Source organism: Grampus griseus, assembly GCF_964374135.1.
Source record: "Grampus griseus genome assembly, chromosome: 4".
Lineage (NCBI taxonomy): Eukaryota > Metazoa > Chordata > Mammalia > Artiodactyla > Delphinidae > Grampus > Grampus griseus.
Genome location: NC_138997.1, coordinates 58,854,010 through 58,873,080, shown reverse-complemented (window position 1 = coordinate 58,873,080; position 19,071 = coordinate 58,854,010). Strand labels below are relative to the sequence as shown.

Below are 19,071 nucleotides of genomic sequence, written 5' to 3'. Positions count from 1 at the left end.
ACTCTGGAAACTTGTCATTATCCTTGGTATATATTACTTCTTCTCCCTTATCTTTACTCTCTCTGGAAATTCTACTACACTTATGTTGGACCATGCAAATGTATCCTCTTTCATTTTAAAAAAAAAGAATCTTTCTATACTATATTTTGGGTATTTATCTTCTTTTCATCAATTCTCACTTCAGCTATATTGGAATTTTAAGTTCACTGATTATACAAAAATTCTTCCTTGGCTTTTTGTGAAAATTCCAGTGCCTTTTCCCCTCATGTTTCCATTCCTCTTTCTATGTCTTTGGTCATTTTTAACTTTACAGTTTGTTCTATTATCTGTAGCACTCCTATTATCTATAGTTCTTAGAGAGTTAATTCTTCTATTTTCATTGGCTGATTCTTCCAGGTGGTACCTTTTTCTAGTAGACTGTCATTTTTCATTGTGAATTGTCTTGAATGGATGTTGATTTCTCTGCATAGTCCTATGTACTCTCAGTGTGTAAGTACCACCATGATGTGGTTTTGCATTTGTTTTAATCAGAGGTTTCAATGGCCCTAAATTTGTTATATTCATTTCTCTTCTTGAAGTTTTTATATGGTATAATTTTGGACCCCATACACCAGTGTGGTGCAGCTCTGAGTTATGATTTCTTACAAATGACTTTCTTTCTAGTTAATGTATTGGACATATATTTAAGACAGAAACACTTATGAGTCACCACAGCTTTTAGCTCGGGAATTAATTTCCCTCTTGGTTCCTGGAACCTGGGGCTTTCTCTTTCCTTCCTTCTAGTTAGTTTGGCTACATATGTAAACACTTTAAAAAAGAATAATTTATACAGCAAGACTATGCACTTGCAGTAGGCTAGAAATCTGTCCACATTAACTTACCTTGTTTTGTTACCTGAAGTAAGTAGGTTTATTTACTATAGTTCTTTTCCTGACTTTTATATGCTGATATGTATTATGAAGTTCCAAGGAGTAAAGTAGGTGATATCCAAACTTGTGTAACCAAGGATTTTTTTTTTAAGAAATACTTTAAAAACTACCAGAACTAATAGTCATTTGTGGAACACAATTTAGGAAATGCTGAGCAGGAATAATATAACTGTAGGACATCTGCCTGTAACTGTGAGAGTAAGTTTAATAAACTATAAAATGTGAACTATTAAATAAATTTTAGTCATTTAATTACTATTAGTCACCATGATAAATCTATGACGTCACCACTGTAGTGTACATCTTAAAGGCAAACAGCATCAATGAAATACATTTTTATTTAAATATATGACATGGCTTTCCAGTTAACTGACATTTATCATCTTAAGAATTTATACTGTATACCAAAGTTTACACTACTCACTCTTCGATACTCACCAATTGAAACAATATCTGAGTACTCTGCAACTTTCTAATGTTAGCTTCTCCCATCTTAAATATTTATTTAATAACAAGTAGTATCTAATAGAAATAACAGTATTAATGTGCTTTATTGTTTCAAAAGCCCTTTCACATTTGATCTTCATAATTACATTATGAGGCAGGTAGTACAGATAACAGTTTCACAATACTAAAGAAAGAAACTGAGGAGCAGAGAACTCAAGTTATTTGTCACAAGGTCACATAAATTTTGAAAAATGGTCAGGGTATATTTAGAATCTTCCAATTTCTAGCCTAGTGGCCCTATCCTCAAAAACCAATACTTCAGATCCATGCAGTCGAATATGATTCAAAACTGGGCAGCAAAAGAAATATAAACTTTTAACTCTCAAGGATTTATATCTTACCATTCCCTTCTCTTTGCCTGTGCCAACACCTAGCAAAGCAAAATTTTTTAACATTTCACAGCCTATGGCTCCACATCCTACCTATGGAGAAGAAAAATAAAAGGTATCAGATTAAATAAAATTAAAACATCTACTTACTAAAGAGCAATTTCATCTTAAGTTTCTTCAAATGCTGTTACAATAAATACATACTTTTAAAAATAATTTGAACTTTTAAAGTAACTTAAAAATCATTTTACTTTAAAATATTTAATGGTTCATGATATCATTATAAGTGTCTCAATTAAAAAAATGTATAAATCATAAAAGGAAAAGCATAATATTTATAATTCCTTTAAAAAGAAGACATTTTAATATTCCACACAAAAGCCAAAGTTTGAACTCAGTTTTTATATAAGATGGAAACAAACAGCATGAAACAGTACAACATTACAATTAAAAAGATTACTTGTTTATAGATAATTTTCTAAACTCATTTGATGAATATAACTATTCTAAGACTTTTAAGTAAAAACTAATAAGAGATTCTACATGCAGGTAAAAGCTCAGGAATACTGCTGATTTTCAAAATATTATTTAAAAAATGAATAATAAAAATCAGTAGTACTTTTAGGACTGATTATAATAATTAAAAAAATAAGTGGCAGGAGAAGTCGTCTTATGCTATTGGGGAGAGCTTCCCTGTCAATGCACTAAGACATTAAAGAAAGACAGATCCACCTACATATTCCTACATTTGGTTAGAAAAAACAAAACAAACCCAAACCCCACAATTTTTAATGTATTTCTAGAAAATCATTTAATGTTCAAAACTATTATACTCGTATTTTAACTTTACATGTACTAATTCTCTAGACGATGGGTTGGCAAACATCTTCTATAAAGGGCCAGACAGTGAATGTTTTCATCTTTGTAAGCGATACGGTCTTTTTCACAACTACTCAGCTCCACTTTATAGTATGAAAGAAGCCATAGACAATATTTGAATAAATGGGCTTGGCTGTGTTGTCGTGAAACTTTATTTATAAAAACAGGCAGCAGGATGGATTTGGCCTGCAGGTACAGTTTACAAATTCCTGTTTTAAACATTTCCTGAATGTCTACTATGTTAGAAACTGTACTCAAATTTCATTTAATAAATTAACTTGATATACAAGAGCAGTTTGACTGTACTATTTATTCTCATTATTATTCCTACTTACTAAAAAGATATTCAAATTTTGTAGCTTCCGACACAAAGTGTCTCCAATGCAGGCTCGTAAGGCATCATATCTATCTCCTCTGTAAAAAACAATATAAACCAAGAAAATAGAATGGCATAAAAAAACATTATTAAGATTAGTTTCATTGCTGCTAGTACCAATTTAATGAGTTTCTTCCAAACTAATAGATACATTATCTTATTTGAAAGAGAAGAAACTTCATAAAGAAATCAGTTGTTTCTTTTTTCCATTTGACTTAATATTCTAAGTCCAAATGACTTAAGTGAAGGTCACTTTAGTTTATCCGGAAAAAAATTTTTAAGGCAGGGATTTTTAATAAAGGTTTGTAGAGAAGACTATGGTTGGGCTTTGAAGTTGTTAACCCACTTAAATTGAAGGCAGAACTTTGGGTTATGTGTATTTCTGGGAGAATGAATTCATAAGCTTTTATCAGATTCCCAAAGAGATATGTGACCCAAAAGGTAAAGAATGACTGATATAAATAAAAGCTGCAGGTAGCAATTGTTTTCATCTAAAATCAGAATGATGTTTTGAAACCTAACCATTCTCATGATATAAATTTAACACTTTATATTCATTATTTATAAGGTGGTAAAGAGATACTGCATTATTATGACACAATCTCTTAAGTAGAGAAGAAATGACTGCAGAAGTGAGCTAAGGAGAAAAGACATCTAAAACAAATGCATGTTTACACAAAAACTCTTTTAATCTAGTTGCTCCTTATAAACATACAACTAAGAAAAAAGCAACAAAAAGGTCAGTATTACCGTGGGAGAAATTCTTCACGTTCAGGTTTGCCTAGCGATTCGACAATATCTGCTGCTTCAATATATAACTTAAAGTAGAAGATAAAAACATAACTTACTATGTAGAAAGCTAAATTGCTAGAAAAATTATCTTCTGTAGTTATTTAATGATCATTAAAGAAAACAATGATAAACATGCTGCTTCAGAGTAAAATAATGGATTAAAAAATATAATTGTTTCTTATGCAATAAACATTCCTTACATTCTTTCAATTGAAACAATGGTTAAATCTGGAGGAACTCTAAAAAGATATAATTTGATTCATGTCATTTAGCCATCTTACAGATGATATATTCTATTATTAACAAACAAAAGGAAATTTCACCTCCAAATCTATTTTTTATAACTACATAAAAACTTCTGGAAGCTCATTCAATTTCAGCTACATTTGAATAATTTGTTTACTTTTGATAGGAAAGTACCTAGTCCATATTTAATTTCCAACTTGGAAACTATGTCATCTGTAATTATTACATACACTACAGAGGAAATGGTCTAGGAAGCCACAATTTCAGCATTTAAAATAATATCAAACAGAATTAGTTCAGGTTAATGAAAAAAACCCCTGAGTCTCATTCTCATTTTCATTTTAAGTAACTTATATGGCTAAAAAACGTGAACATGACCATGAACATGAATAAATGGTTATTTATTTAATTATAACATAGAATCTATATTAATAACATAATTTATATTCCCCATGCTGCTAATAGTTATATCTAAACCAGACTTTTACAATTGAACTTGTACACTGTGTTAAAATAAACCAAATAATCCAGCAGCAAAATAACATTAATTAATAGCATCGATAATAAATTTACAAATTTTAATTATTAAAGCTAAATTTAAACTTTTTAAAACATAATAAACAAGATCAATGTTATATTCAAATGTTTAAAATTAAAAAAAAAATAAAGGGCCTGAAGAGTATCCTTTGATACACTTTGCCAATTATTCCTTCTGGTAATAGAAACCAGGGTCTTTCCATCTTGTGATGTTTTTACCCTATATAGTTATCAAACTTTTACCATTCCTATGCTTTCTACCTTTAGAAGTTTATACATAGAAACTAGGGAATCTGAAGATTCATGATGCCAAAAGACTCCATGGAACAGTTCAGGAGTCCTGAAAGCATGTGACTGCTAAACTAACAGTAGTGGAAACTAAATATAAGGATAAGAAAATTCCTTATATATAAGGAATATAAGAGTGATAATTCCTTCACTCTCACAAATGAGGGAAATACATCCTAGAATGCAACTCTGGGTTACATGCCAATAGCCTCAACAAATGATCTTGTCCGTTTCCATTACAGAATTAAGTTTTGGTGGCACATCACATCTGACTCATGCATCAAAAAATATTTTAAGGTTGCTTTTATAATATATTAATTAATGCTATGTTATAATTCATAACAGACATTCATTATATGGGTGAATAATTCAACCTTAAGTACAAAAAAAATATTAAAATAGAGAACTAACCCACTGGCATAAAGGAGAAAACTTTCCTGTCACAGCTTTCAATACTTCTTGGCTGGCAACACCTCCTACTGCTGCAGCAAGTGGGGGTAAAAAGCCTTGGGCAGTCCAAGAGAGCCAACGCACAATGTCATAATTTACTTCAGGCTGAAACACAAGCCACGAAAGACAATAATATTAACAGTATTCACATGGTATACTCAAAATTTCAATAAATAATTATACCTTAACTTCTAAAAGAGCTACTCAATTTCCCTAATAGTTTTTAAGTCCTAAAAAAAAGTCCCAATCTCATAATAAAAGATCCAATTCCATGTCAGTTACCTTAAGCAGTATATTTCATTACCAGTACCTGCCCAATTTTGCTTTCTGACTCTTTATGTGACACTAGGGAACAATTTAGAATTAACTGGATTATCTACTGTGATGTCGGACAAACAACCAGAATTTTAAAAAACATGTTTTAATGAAAACTATGGAAAAACCCTGCACCTACATAAATGAAAAAAAAAATGACCCATAAAAAATGATGAGCTATCATTTGTGCTTGAAGTGGCAAATAAAAAGTAAAACTGTAAAAAATGAGGCAATACATTGTTAGAAAAGGCAGTTTAGGAAAAAAATTGAGAGTAATAGCACTTTTGCATACAAATCTAAGAGCCAATCACCACAAAGTTCTCATTATCATACTTAAACTGAAATGATGTTTCTCAAAATAAAATTTATTAGTATTTTTAAGAAAAAAATGGAGAACTGGATTTTGGAGCCATTATTTTAGCACAATTTCTTATTTGTCACAAAGATCTCTTCATGAGCTCTGGCTTCTCTTTCTCTTCCTATTCTTTCAACATCAGTAACTAGAATCTTAACCTAGGATTCAAGTAGGGCTCAATTAATCTCTTGAAATTCTATGTAAAATGTACATTTAGGGGAAGAAGAAAGGCTTTTATTACATTATCAAAGATATCTATGATACAAAAAGAAGTTACTATTTACTCACATTCGACCCACTCCATTTCAATTTTCTATATCTCACTATTTTACAACTATTTAGCACTAAACTCAACTCAGATTACAATTTCATTTAAGATGTGGCATTTCTGAATGCAGAGATATTGGTGGTACTGATAATATTAAAAACAATGACAAGAATGCTAATAGAAGCAGGTAATTTGATTGAGCATCTATTTTGAGTTGTATATTATTAGTCCACATGTAATCTTCAAAATAATCCTAGGAAATATAATTTCTATCATACAAATTAGAAAACTGAGACTTTGAAAGATTAAGTAATTTACTCAAGATTTTACTGCTAGTAAGTGGTCAAACCAGGATCTGAACCCAAAAAGTCCAACTCTCTAGCTCTATTCTTACCATTAGGTTACACTATCTTTCAAGATTTTATATTTTTTAATAAACAAACATCCAAATCTGGGGAGTTTTTCATCACCCTAGGATAATGACTAAGGCCTATATCTGAATTTCTGCACACTGTCTCCAAAAGATGATACATATCCACAAGAAGAGAAATAAACCAGTGGCAGGGCTTCAGTATTACTAAGAAACAGAAAATATGAACTTCAAATTGCCTGTAAATAGAAAAACAAACACCAAACCCCAAATGAACTATTTCTGGACTTCATATTGCTGCAAGCCTGAACAGAGAGCAGGAAGCGTGTAACCACAGAAAAGAGAATGAAAGGCCTAATGTGACAAAGCACAGTCAAAATCATCCTGAGAAAACAGAAGGCCCATACTAAGTGCAAAAAATACTGAACATGTATGAAGTCTGGCAGATCTCAGCAGTGGCTATGGTGAAAGAACTTCCCTGGGGAGAATGATGTAAATAGAAAGGGGGAGATATCCCTTGACAGAGAAGGCTAAAAAAGGAAGTAAGAGAGGAAGTTAAGTAGGATTTGGCAGAAAGCAAAGAGATCCACAAGATATATCAACACGTATCCACCAAAAAAATTTTTTTAGTTAAAAAAAAAATCACCTATTAAAGAAACTCCTTTTCAGGAAGAGAAGAGGAAGAGGGGCTCTAGAAATAGAAATCTGAAAAAGCACCAAAAACCCTTACCCTGTCCAAAAGCATATACAGAAAAATCAGTTTACCAAACAAAGCAGATGTAAAAAGGAGACAGAAAATTAGAATCAAAACATTTCAGTACTGAAAATTTCTCCCCCAAACTAATTACAAGGCAGAGTAAATTTGACTGAGTTAATTATATATCAACAAACACTTGGAGATGTGGAAAACCCCACCTTGAATCAGAAATTTAATAACTAAGAACCCCAATGATCCATTCCACCTTCCCCAAAGGGGAAAAATAAATAAATAAAAGAAAATATGAATCTATGAATCAAAATGGGCTCATGGTATACCTGGAAAAATTGACTGAATGATCAACCTTGAGTTATAACTTGGTAAAACTATTCGATTTCACAGATGACAAATTACACAGAAGAAAAAAATATACAGGGCCCCAAGGCAAAAAGACCAGATTATTTATAAAAAGTAAGAAAAGTAAGCCGACATCATATTTCTCAACTACAAGATACAAAGCAAGATATCAAGGAAGAAAGTTAACAGCCTTGAATTTTACTTTCAGCCAGGCTCCTTTCAAGAATAAAGGTTACAGAAAAATTTGAAATGTGTTAAGAACTCAGGGAATACGGTTAATTCTAAGCTCCTTCTGAGAAATGCACCAGTGACTAAACCTGATTTCAAGTCTTACTATAAAGCTACAGTAATCAAAATAGGATGGTACTAGCAAAAGGATAGAAACAACCAATGGAAGATAATATTGGGTTCAGAAAGAGTCCTACACATATGTGGTCAATAAATTTCTGACAAAGATGCCAAAAAAACTGAATAAAGAAAAAACTGTCTTTTCAATAAATGGGCTAGAATTACTGGATATTCATACACAAAAAAATGAACCTTGATCTATGCCTGGCAAGATAGAAAAAAACAAATTAATAAAAGTACAGGGCTTCCCTGGTGGCGCAGTGGTTGAGAGTCCGCCTGCTGATGCAGGGGACACGGGTTCGTGCCCCGGTGCGGGAGGATGCCACATGCCGCGGGGCGGCTGGGCCCATGAGCCACGGCCGCTGAGCCTGTGCGTCCGGAGCCTGTGCTCCGCAACGGGAGAGGCCACAGTGGTGAGAGGCCCGCGTACAGCAAAAAAAAAAAAAAAAAAGTACAAAACTGTACACAGTGAGTTCAAAATGTATAGTCATGTACACGAACTATACTTTGTATGATATAGAAAAATAAACTCACAAAACAATAAACCTTCTAGAAGAAAATACAGGGGAAAAGCTTTATGATTTTGAGTTAAAAAAGGGCACACACCATAAAAAAGAAAAACTGATAAACTGAACTTCAGCAAAATTAAAAACCTGTGCTCCTCAAAAGACACTGTATTGATAGTAAAATGAAAATACAACCCACAGACTGGAAGAAAATATCTGTAACATGTGTGTCTGATAAAGGACTAATTTCCAGATTATATAAAGAATGCTCTCAATTAATAAGAAGAAAACAATCTAATTAAAAATCAGGCAAAGATTTGCAAAACTGAAGTAGAAGAATGTCAAGTAACTTGCTTACTGTCACAGAGTCAATAAGTAGCAATACTGGAATTTGCAGGGTAAGAGAACAGTAATATATAGAAGATTTATATGTTACATAATTTTTGATGGCCATAACTTTGAATATTCACCTGCTCTTCCAAGGTTTCACTTATAGATGTTGCTAGTTTCAACAGCTCTTCTGAATCTTGTTGGCATCTAGGATTCAAAATAAAACACCCCAATTTCAATGTTCTCAGTTGCTATGAACAGTAGGTCATATTCAAAACTGAAATTTAAGAAATATGTTGAAAACCTGTGGATTACAAAGTGCTTACTGATTTTAAGGTAACTGGTTTATAAACAGATTACTTCAAAATTACATCAAAATCATGCTCACCTAAGAACAGTATATAATGTTTAGTTTTAAATATACATGGCAAAAACTTTTTGCAACAATACCAGGAGGTAAAAAATTCTATAGTGGATTCATAATTTAATAATTCTCAGATTTTTTATTTTAAAAAGTTATAGCTTTTGAGGACTTCAAAATAGGAAAATTCTTATTTAGTATAACTCCATTTTTATAAATTGATCTCTCCACTCCTACCAGGAAAAAGACCAGGTCAGAAGTGTTTATACAGTTTGGTGTATCTAGTGGTATTACAATTAAAAAAAAAGTTATTTCAAACAAAGAACATTACCCAGTATTTGGCTTGCGACTATAGTTCTCCTGAAACTGGTCCAAGGCAAGCATGGCTGAGTGAATCTCTAAAGGTGCCTATTTAGAACATTAAAAATTGGTCAATATTTATTGAGTGTGTAATATGTGTCAGGCACTGTGCTAATGCTTTTAAGACATTATTTAATTTAATCATTATAACAAATGTATTAGCTTATTACTATTATTATCTTTATATAACAGATAAGGAAGCTGAGACTTGACTTCAAGGTCATAAAGATATATTTAAACAAAGATCTAAGGTTTTTTTCCCTCTCCCGTTGCGGAGCACAGGCTCCGGACACGCAGGCTCAGCGGCCATGGCTCACGGGCCCAGCTGCTCCGCGGCATGCGGGATCTTCCCGGACCGGGGTACGAACACGCATCCCCTGCATCGGCAGGTGGACTTTCAACCACTGCGCCACCAGGGAAGCCCAAGATCTAAGTTTTAAGCCCAGGCTCTATGACTAGTTTTTATTAGGTTATCCATATGAAACAAAGTATTACCAACTGAACAAAGGAAACAAAATGTCTGTACAAGAGCACCGAATTCTTTTTCTTTATTAACATTTACAAATTTGGGAACTGTTAATATCGAATATAATTCTTTACTTATCATAAATACATTCACTGCTACAAAACTGATCCAGTGATTTAAAAAAAACAGAATAAATGCTTCCAAAGTTTTTATGGAAGAACTATGTATTATATAAAACTCTACATGGTTCAGAAAATTTTTAATATGATCACCTTTGCATAAATTAATGAAACCACCTTTATACTATCAAACCTGGTATATCATTATAAAAGTAAACCTTTTTCCTATTATTTTAACATTTCCATTATATAAATTCCTATTTTTAATCCTTTGGCATCAGCTCTAGATACATGAATACAACTTTTATTTTTAAAAAATCTGACAGTCTGACAGAAATCTTCATAATCCCTTACCAATCCCCACCCGCCTTTCTCAAACCTGCAAAGCATTTATTTACCTCAGGTTTGCTAAAATCCGCAATAAGGCACTTTGGATGTTTTATCTGCTTCTCTAATGGTTCCTAACAGAAAAAAACAAAACAAACAACAGAAAAAAATCCACTATTACTTCGGAGCTAGCACATGACTACTTGACAAACTACACAGAGCACTAAAAGAAATGGCTCCCTCCCAAAGGTCTGAAATAAATAAGGTTGGGCTAATATGTTTTAACTGAAATATAAAACAGCTACCATTCACTGGTTACCCCTTTTCGTATTATCACACTTTATTTTTTTAATGTTACATGCAACTAGATAACCTGCTCCAAATAGTAAATTTGGGAAGAATTGGTACAAACATTTGTAATACTTGAAAAAATCTATAATCTTAGTCAAAGAGCTACCACATTTTTTTGATACCAAGTTATCAGGACTCGTTATGCCTGACATAACTTGAATAAATACCCAGTTAAAATTTTCTGTGTGGAGCAAAGAACACACCAAGGCCAAAAAACCCAACCAACACTCCACCACCACCTCTGCCCCCCCAAAAAAACAAACCCAATCTGAAATTTACTTGAGGCATAATTAAAAATTGGGGTAAATGGCAAGAGGAAGTAATGCACAAATCTTCCTACAGCAGATTTGACTAGCTGTAGCATTTTAATCTGTTTAGCTCTAACTTTGGCTTGAACAAAACCTTGTAGAGGACTTTAGTTAATAATTGTTCTGGAAAAGAAAAGGCAGTCAAGTTAAAACCTTGAGAACTTGCAAGAAAAAACAGAGACTTATTAGACAGCTTATGCTGAGAAGTGGCCTAAGGATTTAAGCAGCAAGAGGCTCGCTGGTTCCTTGATACAAGTAGCCTCTACATTCTCTCTATACGGATACTTACCTTTCCTTCCAATGCCAGTTTATGGGAATTATTTAACATTTCTAACATATTACACTATTTCTTTTTTTTTTTTTTCTTTTGCGGTACGCAGGCCTCTCACTGTTGTGGCCTCTCCCGTTGTGGAGCACAGGCTCCAGACGCGCAGGCTCAGCAGCCATGGCTCACGGGCCCAGCCGCTCCACGGCATGTGGGATCCTCCTGGACCGGGGCATGAACCCGCGTCTCCTGCATCGGCAGGCAGACTCTCAACCACTGCGCCACCAGGGAAACCCCTACACTATTTCTTGAAATCCAAAACATTAAAAATTTAAAAACCTGGATTAACAAATATGATAAATAAAAGAAATATTCCTTTTACTTCAAAAATGTAAATAACTGAGTAATAAAACAGAACATATACTGAATCAATGCTTATTAAATCTTTCAAATACATATTAATTATATCTTTTGTCTTAGGAAGTAATTATAAGAAGTATAATCAACTCTTTGATGATTCACAAAGGAGTAGTTCCTTTGTGAACTATATAGATGGGTATTGTAGCTGTAAATTTTTTTGCTGCTATCAGTTTATTTCCATAGATTGATTCCATTTTCCTGAAAGTGGGTACAAATTAAAAAAAAAAATCTGTTCAGCCTTTGAATTATTTTTATTGCTTTTTTTCTCCCTGCCATTCTTCTGTAAAGAAACATTTTTTTAATCAGAAAAAAAAAATACTTACAAAGCAGAATGTTTTAGGAGTCTTAACTTGAACAGCTATCCCTCCATGTAAATAAGGTTCCAGTTCTCTAGTATCACCAATGCTAAAAGAAAATGGTGATACCACTAAAAGGAGGAAAAAAGAAAACCATTACATACTGATATAAGTATTTAAATTTGAAGGTTTATCATCATAAAGATGTTAATTTTTCATAGTTTACAAAATTAAGATCTCAGTATAAATCATTTTATTTGGTGGTGGGTGGAAGTGTGGGGAGCTAGACAGATTATTTTTCCCATACAAATATAAGGACTTAAGCAAAAATGGCCAAGAAAACTTGGAAGGAAAAAAAAGGAATGAGAGGTGCTTATTATTAGATATTAAAATACTTTATAAAGACTCAATAATTAATATACTGATACTTTTTATATATATAATTCATAATAATTAAAACAGTATGATACTGGCTCATGAATAGACAGGCAGACAAACAGAATAGATTATTCAGTAACAGACCCACAAGGGACACAATTAAGGTGGTACCTCAAACCAGCAAAGAAAAGATACTCAATAAATCTTTCGGAAAAAAAGCCATCTGGGAAAGTATTCCAAATGGATAAAAGTTTTAAATATCAAAAACGATGACAAAAAAATTATTAGATAAGAGCATAGGAGAAAAATTTCTTTAAAACTTTGCAGTAAGGAAGCTTTTCCTAATTATGACTCAAAAGAAAAAAATTGAAAGCTTTGACATCATATACACATAGAGCCATCACAAGCAAAGTCAAATGCCAAACTAGAAAAAAATTTTTGCAACTCATATTAAAAAAAAAAACTCAGCAAACATGCCCTATATATTAGGAGTTCTGGGGAAAAATAACAACTCAGTGAGAAAGTGGGCAAAGGACAGATGATTCACATTAAAGGAAAAAGAAATAGCTCTAAAACTTAAGATACTTAATCTCATTCATAAAATGTAAAATGCAAATCAAATTTATACTATACCACTTTCAATCATACAGGAGACTATTCTACAATTACTGATGTGAAAAGACCATCTAGATGTTTAATTTAATGAAAAGGCAAAGGGTAGCTCTAGTCATAATATGTTACCTTGCATGTAAAAATGCATAAGGAAACCTGGAAGGGCACACAATAAACTAAGAATAATGGACAGGTAAGAATGAGTGGGAGCCATAGGTGGGCAATAAAGTTTTCACTATAAACATTTGCCTTCTTCTTTTTTTTTTAATTAATTAATTAATTTATTTTTGGCTGCACTGGGTCTTCATTGTGCATGGGCTTTCTCTAGTTGTGGTGAGTGGGTCTACTCTTCATTGCGGTGCATGGGATTCTCACTGCGGTGGCTTGCCTTGTTGCGGAGCACGGGCTCCAGGTGTGCAGGCTTCACTAGTTGTGGCATGCGGGCTCAGTAGTTGTGGCTCGCGGGCTCTAGAGTGCAGGCTCAGCAGTTGTGGTGCATGGGCTTAGTTGCTCCGTGGCATGTGGTATCCTCCCGGATAAGGGATCGAACCCGTGTCCCCTGCATTGGCAGGCGGATCCGTAACCACTGTGCCACCAGGGAAGTCCCCCTTCTATTGTTTTTGAACGATTTGCTTATTCACAAAATTAAATTAAATAAATAAAGTTTACATATTAAGTAGACAGAAAAGGTCAGCAGAGTAAACATCAAACTTAGCTGCTGTTACTTCTGGAGTAGAGGGGAGGTCTGAACTAGAACTCATTTTTAACTCTACCTAAACATAAATACATATATATATCTAGAATAAGCATATATTGTTTTAGTTATTTAAAAATGTTTTTCAAATAACAGAAAATTACTTTAGAGCAGTAAGTACCAACTAATAAATGTTAAGAAAAAAAAAGTTTCATAAACTGCTACTCTATTCAAATATTCTCTCTCTGCCCAAAGAATTTTTGGTACAAAATGTGGGTTTTATTTTCATTCCTTGATATCCAGTGGCTTCTCCTGTTAATATATACATATAGCCTCAAGATGCAGATCCAGCACCACAATCCACCATTGCATGGCCCCCAACACAACAAAGGATAATCCTAAATAGTTAGTTGAGTCAATTTTATGCAAAAACAGATAAAAATTCTTTAATATCAGTGATCTCAATCTATATTTTACATACTTAGATACAGTCTGGGAAACATAATCCAACAGTTTTGTTACCAAAGATTTTTTTTTTTAAATATTTATTTATTTGGTTGCGCCGGGTCTTAGTTGCAGCAGGTGGGCTCCTTAGTTGTGACTCGTGGACTCCCTAGTTGTGGCATGCAAACTTTTAGTTGCGGCATGCATGTGGGATCTAGTTCCCTGACCAGGGATCGAACCCTGGCCCCCTGCACTGGGAGCAGAGTCTCAACCATTGTGCCACCAGGGAAGTCCCCAAAGATTCTCAAATATAGATCCAAAGTTGTTCTGGTATAAAGAGTTCGTAACAGGGACTGATTTTTTTTTTTCTCTCTCCTAAGGATCCATCTTGTAGTCATTAAAAGAAAAATAAAAGTAATCCATTTACTAGTCTATACACTAATCACATAATTATACTTTTAGATGCCCTAAAGATAAAACTGAATCACTCTCAACTGAACAGGTGTAAACAATGCTGTCTCTGAGTTACAAGACATCTAGCAATGTCTTTAACTCTTTTAAATATGGCTGGAGGAAAATCACAAACTACGCAGACTAACGCTGCTATAAATTCATTATTTTCAACTTCAAATGGATCCTAAATGAAGCCTGATGATTTTTCGATTTTTTAAAATGTTTATTCTCCTCAAATCTCTGGCCTTACCACCTTACCTCTCCTTTGGGTCATGATTTCATCTCAGTCCACTGACAAAACAGATTCCTACAGCTTCCTGCCAATAAATCCACAAATCTGCCTGCAGTAACATCCATTCATCCCTTTATCCAAGCCACTGGACAAAAACATATATCTTCACTTGAATACTTCACTGTCACCTCACCCAACAAGCGTAGACTGTACTCATTATCTCTCTCCAAAACCTGCTCCTCTTCTTGCACTCCCTAATGTGTAAATAAATAAGGTGCCAGAATCTTCGCTCACCTACCATAAAGTTTTCTCTTAAATGTCTTAAGACTCTTGCTATCTCAACTCCCACTGTCACCCTGCTATATTATATCTTTAAGTTCCTTGAATTCTATCTTGCTTCTTACTGTTTGTCTCTGCACAGAATATTCTTTTCATCATCTTCGTAAGCCAATGCAATCAATTTTAATCAAGATACCCTGTCACCACTGCTGCTGTACCAAAAGTGAGTAGGTTTCCTTGCTAAGGTTAGAGTTCCCAGAACGCCTTTTCTCTCTTTATACCATCACTGCTGAATGTTAGTATCCCCTCACTTGGATTAAATGTCTTGAGGCCAAGAATTGGATCATGGCTGTCTGAGCTAATGGTGTGTTCTTGACACTGAGTATAGTGTCTGAACTGTAAACATGCTGAATAATGGATAAGTATAAATGAATTAATAAAACACATAAACTTACCAGTTATTTGTTGTGTAGATCCATTTAAGCCTGTCATTCCATTAATTTCTCGAAATGTTAGGAATTGTCCTGTTTCAAGTTTGTGAGGACGATTTTCAAGGCAAGTGACAATGCCAGGATTAGCCTAGAAATAAGAGTAATATACTAAAAAACAAGTCCATGTATTCCTTTTTTGTACAAATTCCAAATCTCACACAAAAAGGAACATATTATCATAAAATTCTCAAAATAACCAAAATTCCAAGCCATTCTTCTCCTTCCATATTAAAAGCAATGCTTTAAAGAATTGTAACAAAATAGTGACTTATCATTTTATTATGTGATTTTCAAACTTATTTTATTATGAATGTTTAAAATATAATTTCTATGTTTGGGGGAAACAGATTCCACAAGGGAGTTCAAATATTTCACAGATGCAAAGATCCTTGTGATTTATAAAAACATTCAAAGTGACTGAATGGTAAGTTTCAAAGTCATTAATGACAGACTCTGTACATAAAAGATGAGTCTAACTTTGAAGATCAAAGAAATGTAAGAACAGAGGATGGAAATTTAAAGCCAGGAAAGTGGTAGTTTAAAGCTTATCCAACATTTAAAGCAAAGAAATATTATGTATCCCTGCTTATCAAGATAAAAACAGGAAGGAATTGGTTTAACTCATCTAAAAGGTGGATGAGATAGGTCAGACACCAGGAAATTTCCTAACTGCATATAATCCATCACATTGCTTGAATAATGTGATAATTTAATTTACATAAAACCTAATGGAATTATAATTCTCTCTTTCATAAGTGTGTAGATTCTAAAAATTCTCTTGCTGTTTAAGGGTTTGAGAAATACAATTATGATCACAAACATGTAGATAAAATTAATGTAATGTGGGTTTACTAATGTCTCAACAAGAATAGAATTCATAAGGACTTTAAGGAGAAATAATTTACAGATAAGTTAAATGGGAACATTCATGATATTTGTCTAATTTTTTATGATAACCTTCATATTTCCTGCACTATTCAATAAAAGACAATATCAGTGCAATACAAGATTCCTTGGAGCTTATTCTAACTCTATAATATTCTTAGGGACAAACTAACAATAACTAGAGAAGGTAAAAGGCTGAACAATAACCATTCTGTAAGCAAAGAGATACACAAAATGACTTTTCAATGAATTTTTTCTTAAAAAGGGGTGAGAAAGGCAACATTACACTGGCTTTAAAAAGAAAGCATAAAGATAAAATCACAAATACTATTCAGTCAAAGTATATTATCATTTCCTTATGTTTGGTTTCTTTTGAGCTTTAATGTAAATTGATCATTAAGAGTGCAAATAAAGTTAATGATTTAGGCTAAACTACAGAAAGAGTAGTAAAAATGGATTATAATAATTTCTCCAATTCTTTCAGGGAATAAAAAATTAAGCTTGCATGATATTAAGAGAACATGGTTAGAAAATTCAGAGTTTTTGATTTGAAGGTTAATTAACTCTTAAACTTTTCTCATCCTCCAAATAATGTTTTAGAAATATAACAAATTAGAAAAGCTTTTGTTTATGATGACTTAAGTGTTCATCTTCCTGGAGTCAGAGTGTTGGGCCAAGTGACTTATGACATACTTAGTACATCTATGATCTGACACAATCAACAGTTCAGTAAACACTGACTCACAATTCATGTCCCATAGGAACATGACAGAAAACAAAATTAAAATTAATGACATAAGCAAATGTTCATCAATTGTTAAAAAATGTTAGATGGAATCCAGAATACTCTCTCTTAATATTCTAACTTCAATTTTAAACAAATAAAAAATACTGCATATTACAATATTTTGCTAATATCACCTTTTAAAAAATAGTTTTCACATCAACTTAAAAAAATCAATCATATACATATACAATAATATATGTATATAATCATACTTGCGTTATATTTGAAATGAAAATCTCTTTTGGTTCCTCTCCTGTTGTATCTAAAACTTCAAATTCGTCACCGAAATCACAAAACAACCGTGACCAAATTCCATGTATATCTGCACTGATGAACTGTGAAATGAAGAAACAAGTTCAAGCTTATACATTTATATAAAGAAAAAAAAACCCTCAACTATCTTAGGCCTTTTGGTGACAATTTTATTTATAATTAAGCATATTATTTGAGGTATAAAGTGACCACAAATATGATAATTTGTTTGTAAATTGGTTTTGGAATCAAGGATTTTGGTATTTCGGACTGGATATCTAATGTTAACAAAATTAGAAGCAACATCAGCACACCATCATTGTACATTCTATAATTTTTAAATAACAAAAATTCGTGCCTTGCCCTAAAAATCAAGCACAGAATATGAGAAAGATAACTTGGTTTGACGGTCTAGCAGTGAATTCTTACCTTTCATTTTAGAAAAGAAGAATGGAGTGTCCATTGACCAAAAGCGGTAGAGTTGAAGGAAAATAAAACAGCTAAAAACTCAGAGTGGCGTCAACAGGAAAGGGGCTGAGGTACTAACAGTGCACATCGAAATTATGAAAGGTAAGAATCAGATTCTTAAACACAATCATAAATGTTTTATTGAAAGTGATTTTTATAACATTCTCCAGTCTAAGAAAATGTAAAGAAATTATTTTTGTGCTCAGTTAGTTTTAGACATACTGATAATAAAGAAAAAGTCTTAACCTGTAACACATATGATCCTGTATAAGGTGATATTTTTCTAACAAAAACTAAAGCCAATCATATTTGGGCATAAGAACGTAGCCCATTAAAATAATTTATACCACCTATTATATGAGGTAGTGAAATACCTAACAGAAGACTACCTCCTACTTGATCATGCACTGCCTTTACTATCAAAATAGGTACCTACAGCACTTTTTATGAGACATAAAACTGAGAAGAAATTTATAGGCTTTTTTTTTAAGTTTAAAAGCTGCAAACTCAAGGACAATTTCTTTCTTTGCAAAACAACTTTAAAGTATGAATATACGCATCAATCACATAAAGATTTTACTTTACAACCTTGTGTAATTATTTTGTAAAACTTTTTTTTTTTTTTTTGCGGTACGCAGTCCTCTCACTGCTGTGGCCTCTCCCGTTGCGGAGCACAGGCTCCGGACGCGCAGGCCCAGCGGCCATGGCTCACGGGCCCAGCCGCTCTGCGACACGTGGGATCCTCCCGGACCGGGACACGAACCCGTGTCCCCTGCATCGGCAGGCGGACTCCCAACCACCGCGCCGCCAGGGAAGCCCTATTTTGTAAAACTTTTGTGTTCTGTTCTAAGTTTACTGACTACTCTGTCTTATTCATCTACTTAATTTAATTTGTAAAACAACACAAATGTTATACAGAGTATAAATATGCTATGTAAGTATCA

General features: G+C 33.1%; 1 protein-coding gene across 1 annotated transcript in view; it reads right to left on the bottom strand.

The window, feature by feature from the left end:
• UBA6 (ubiquitin like modifier activating enzyme 6) overlaps positions 1-19,071 on the bottom strand; it is an 80,224-nt gene that overhangs the window by 24,732 nt on the left and 36,421 nt on the right. The window contains exons 8-17 of the mRNA XM_082652696.1: positions 17,620-17,742; positions 15,700-15,823; positions 12,180-12,283; positions 10,584-10,646; positions 9,572-9,648; positions 9,020-9,086; positions 5,295-5,438; positions 3,771-3,838; positions 2,980-3,058; positions 1,778-1,858 (exon numbers count right to left, since the gene is read on the bottom strand). Of these exons, the coding sequence (XP_082508822.1) occupies positions 1,778-1,858; positions 2,980-3,058; positions 3,771-3,838; positions 5,295-5,438; positions 9,020-9,086; positions 9,572-9,648; positions 10,584-10,646; positions 12,180-12,283; positions 15,700-15,823; positions 17,620-17,742 (930 nt within the window). The remainder of the gene's footprint in view (positions 1-1,777; positions 1,859-2,979; positions 3,059-3,770; positions 3,839-5,294; positions 5,439-9,019; positions 9,087-9,571; positions 9,649-10,583; positions 10,647-12,179; positions 12,284-15,699; positions 15,824-17,619; positions 17,743-19,071) is intronic.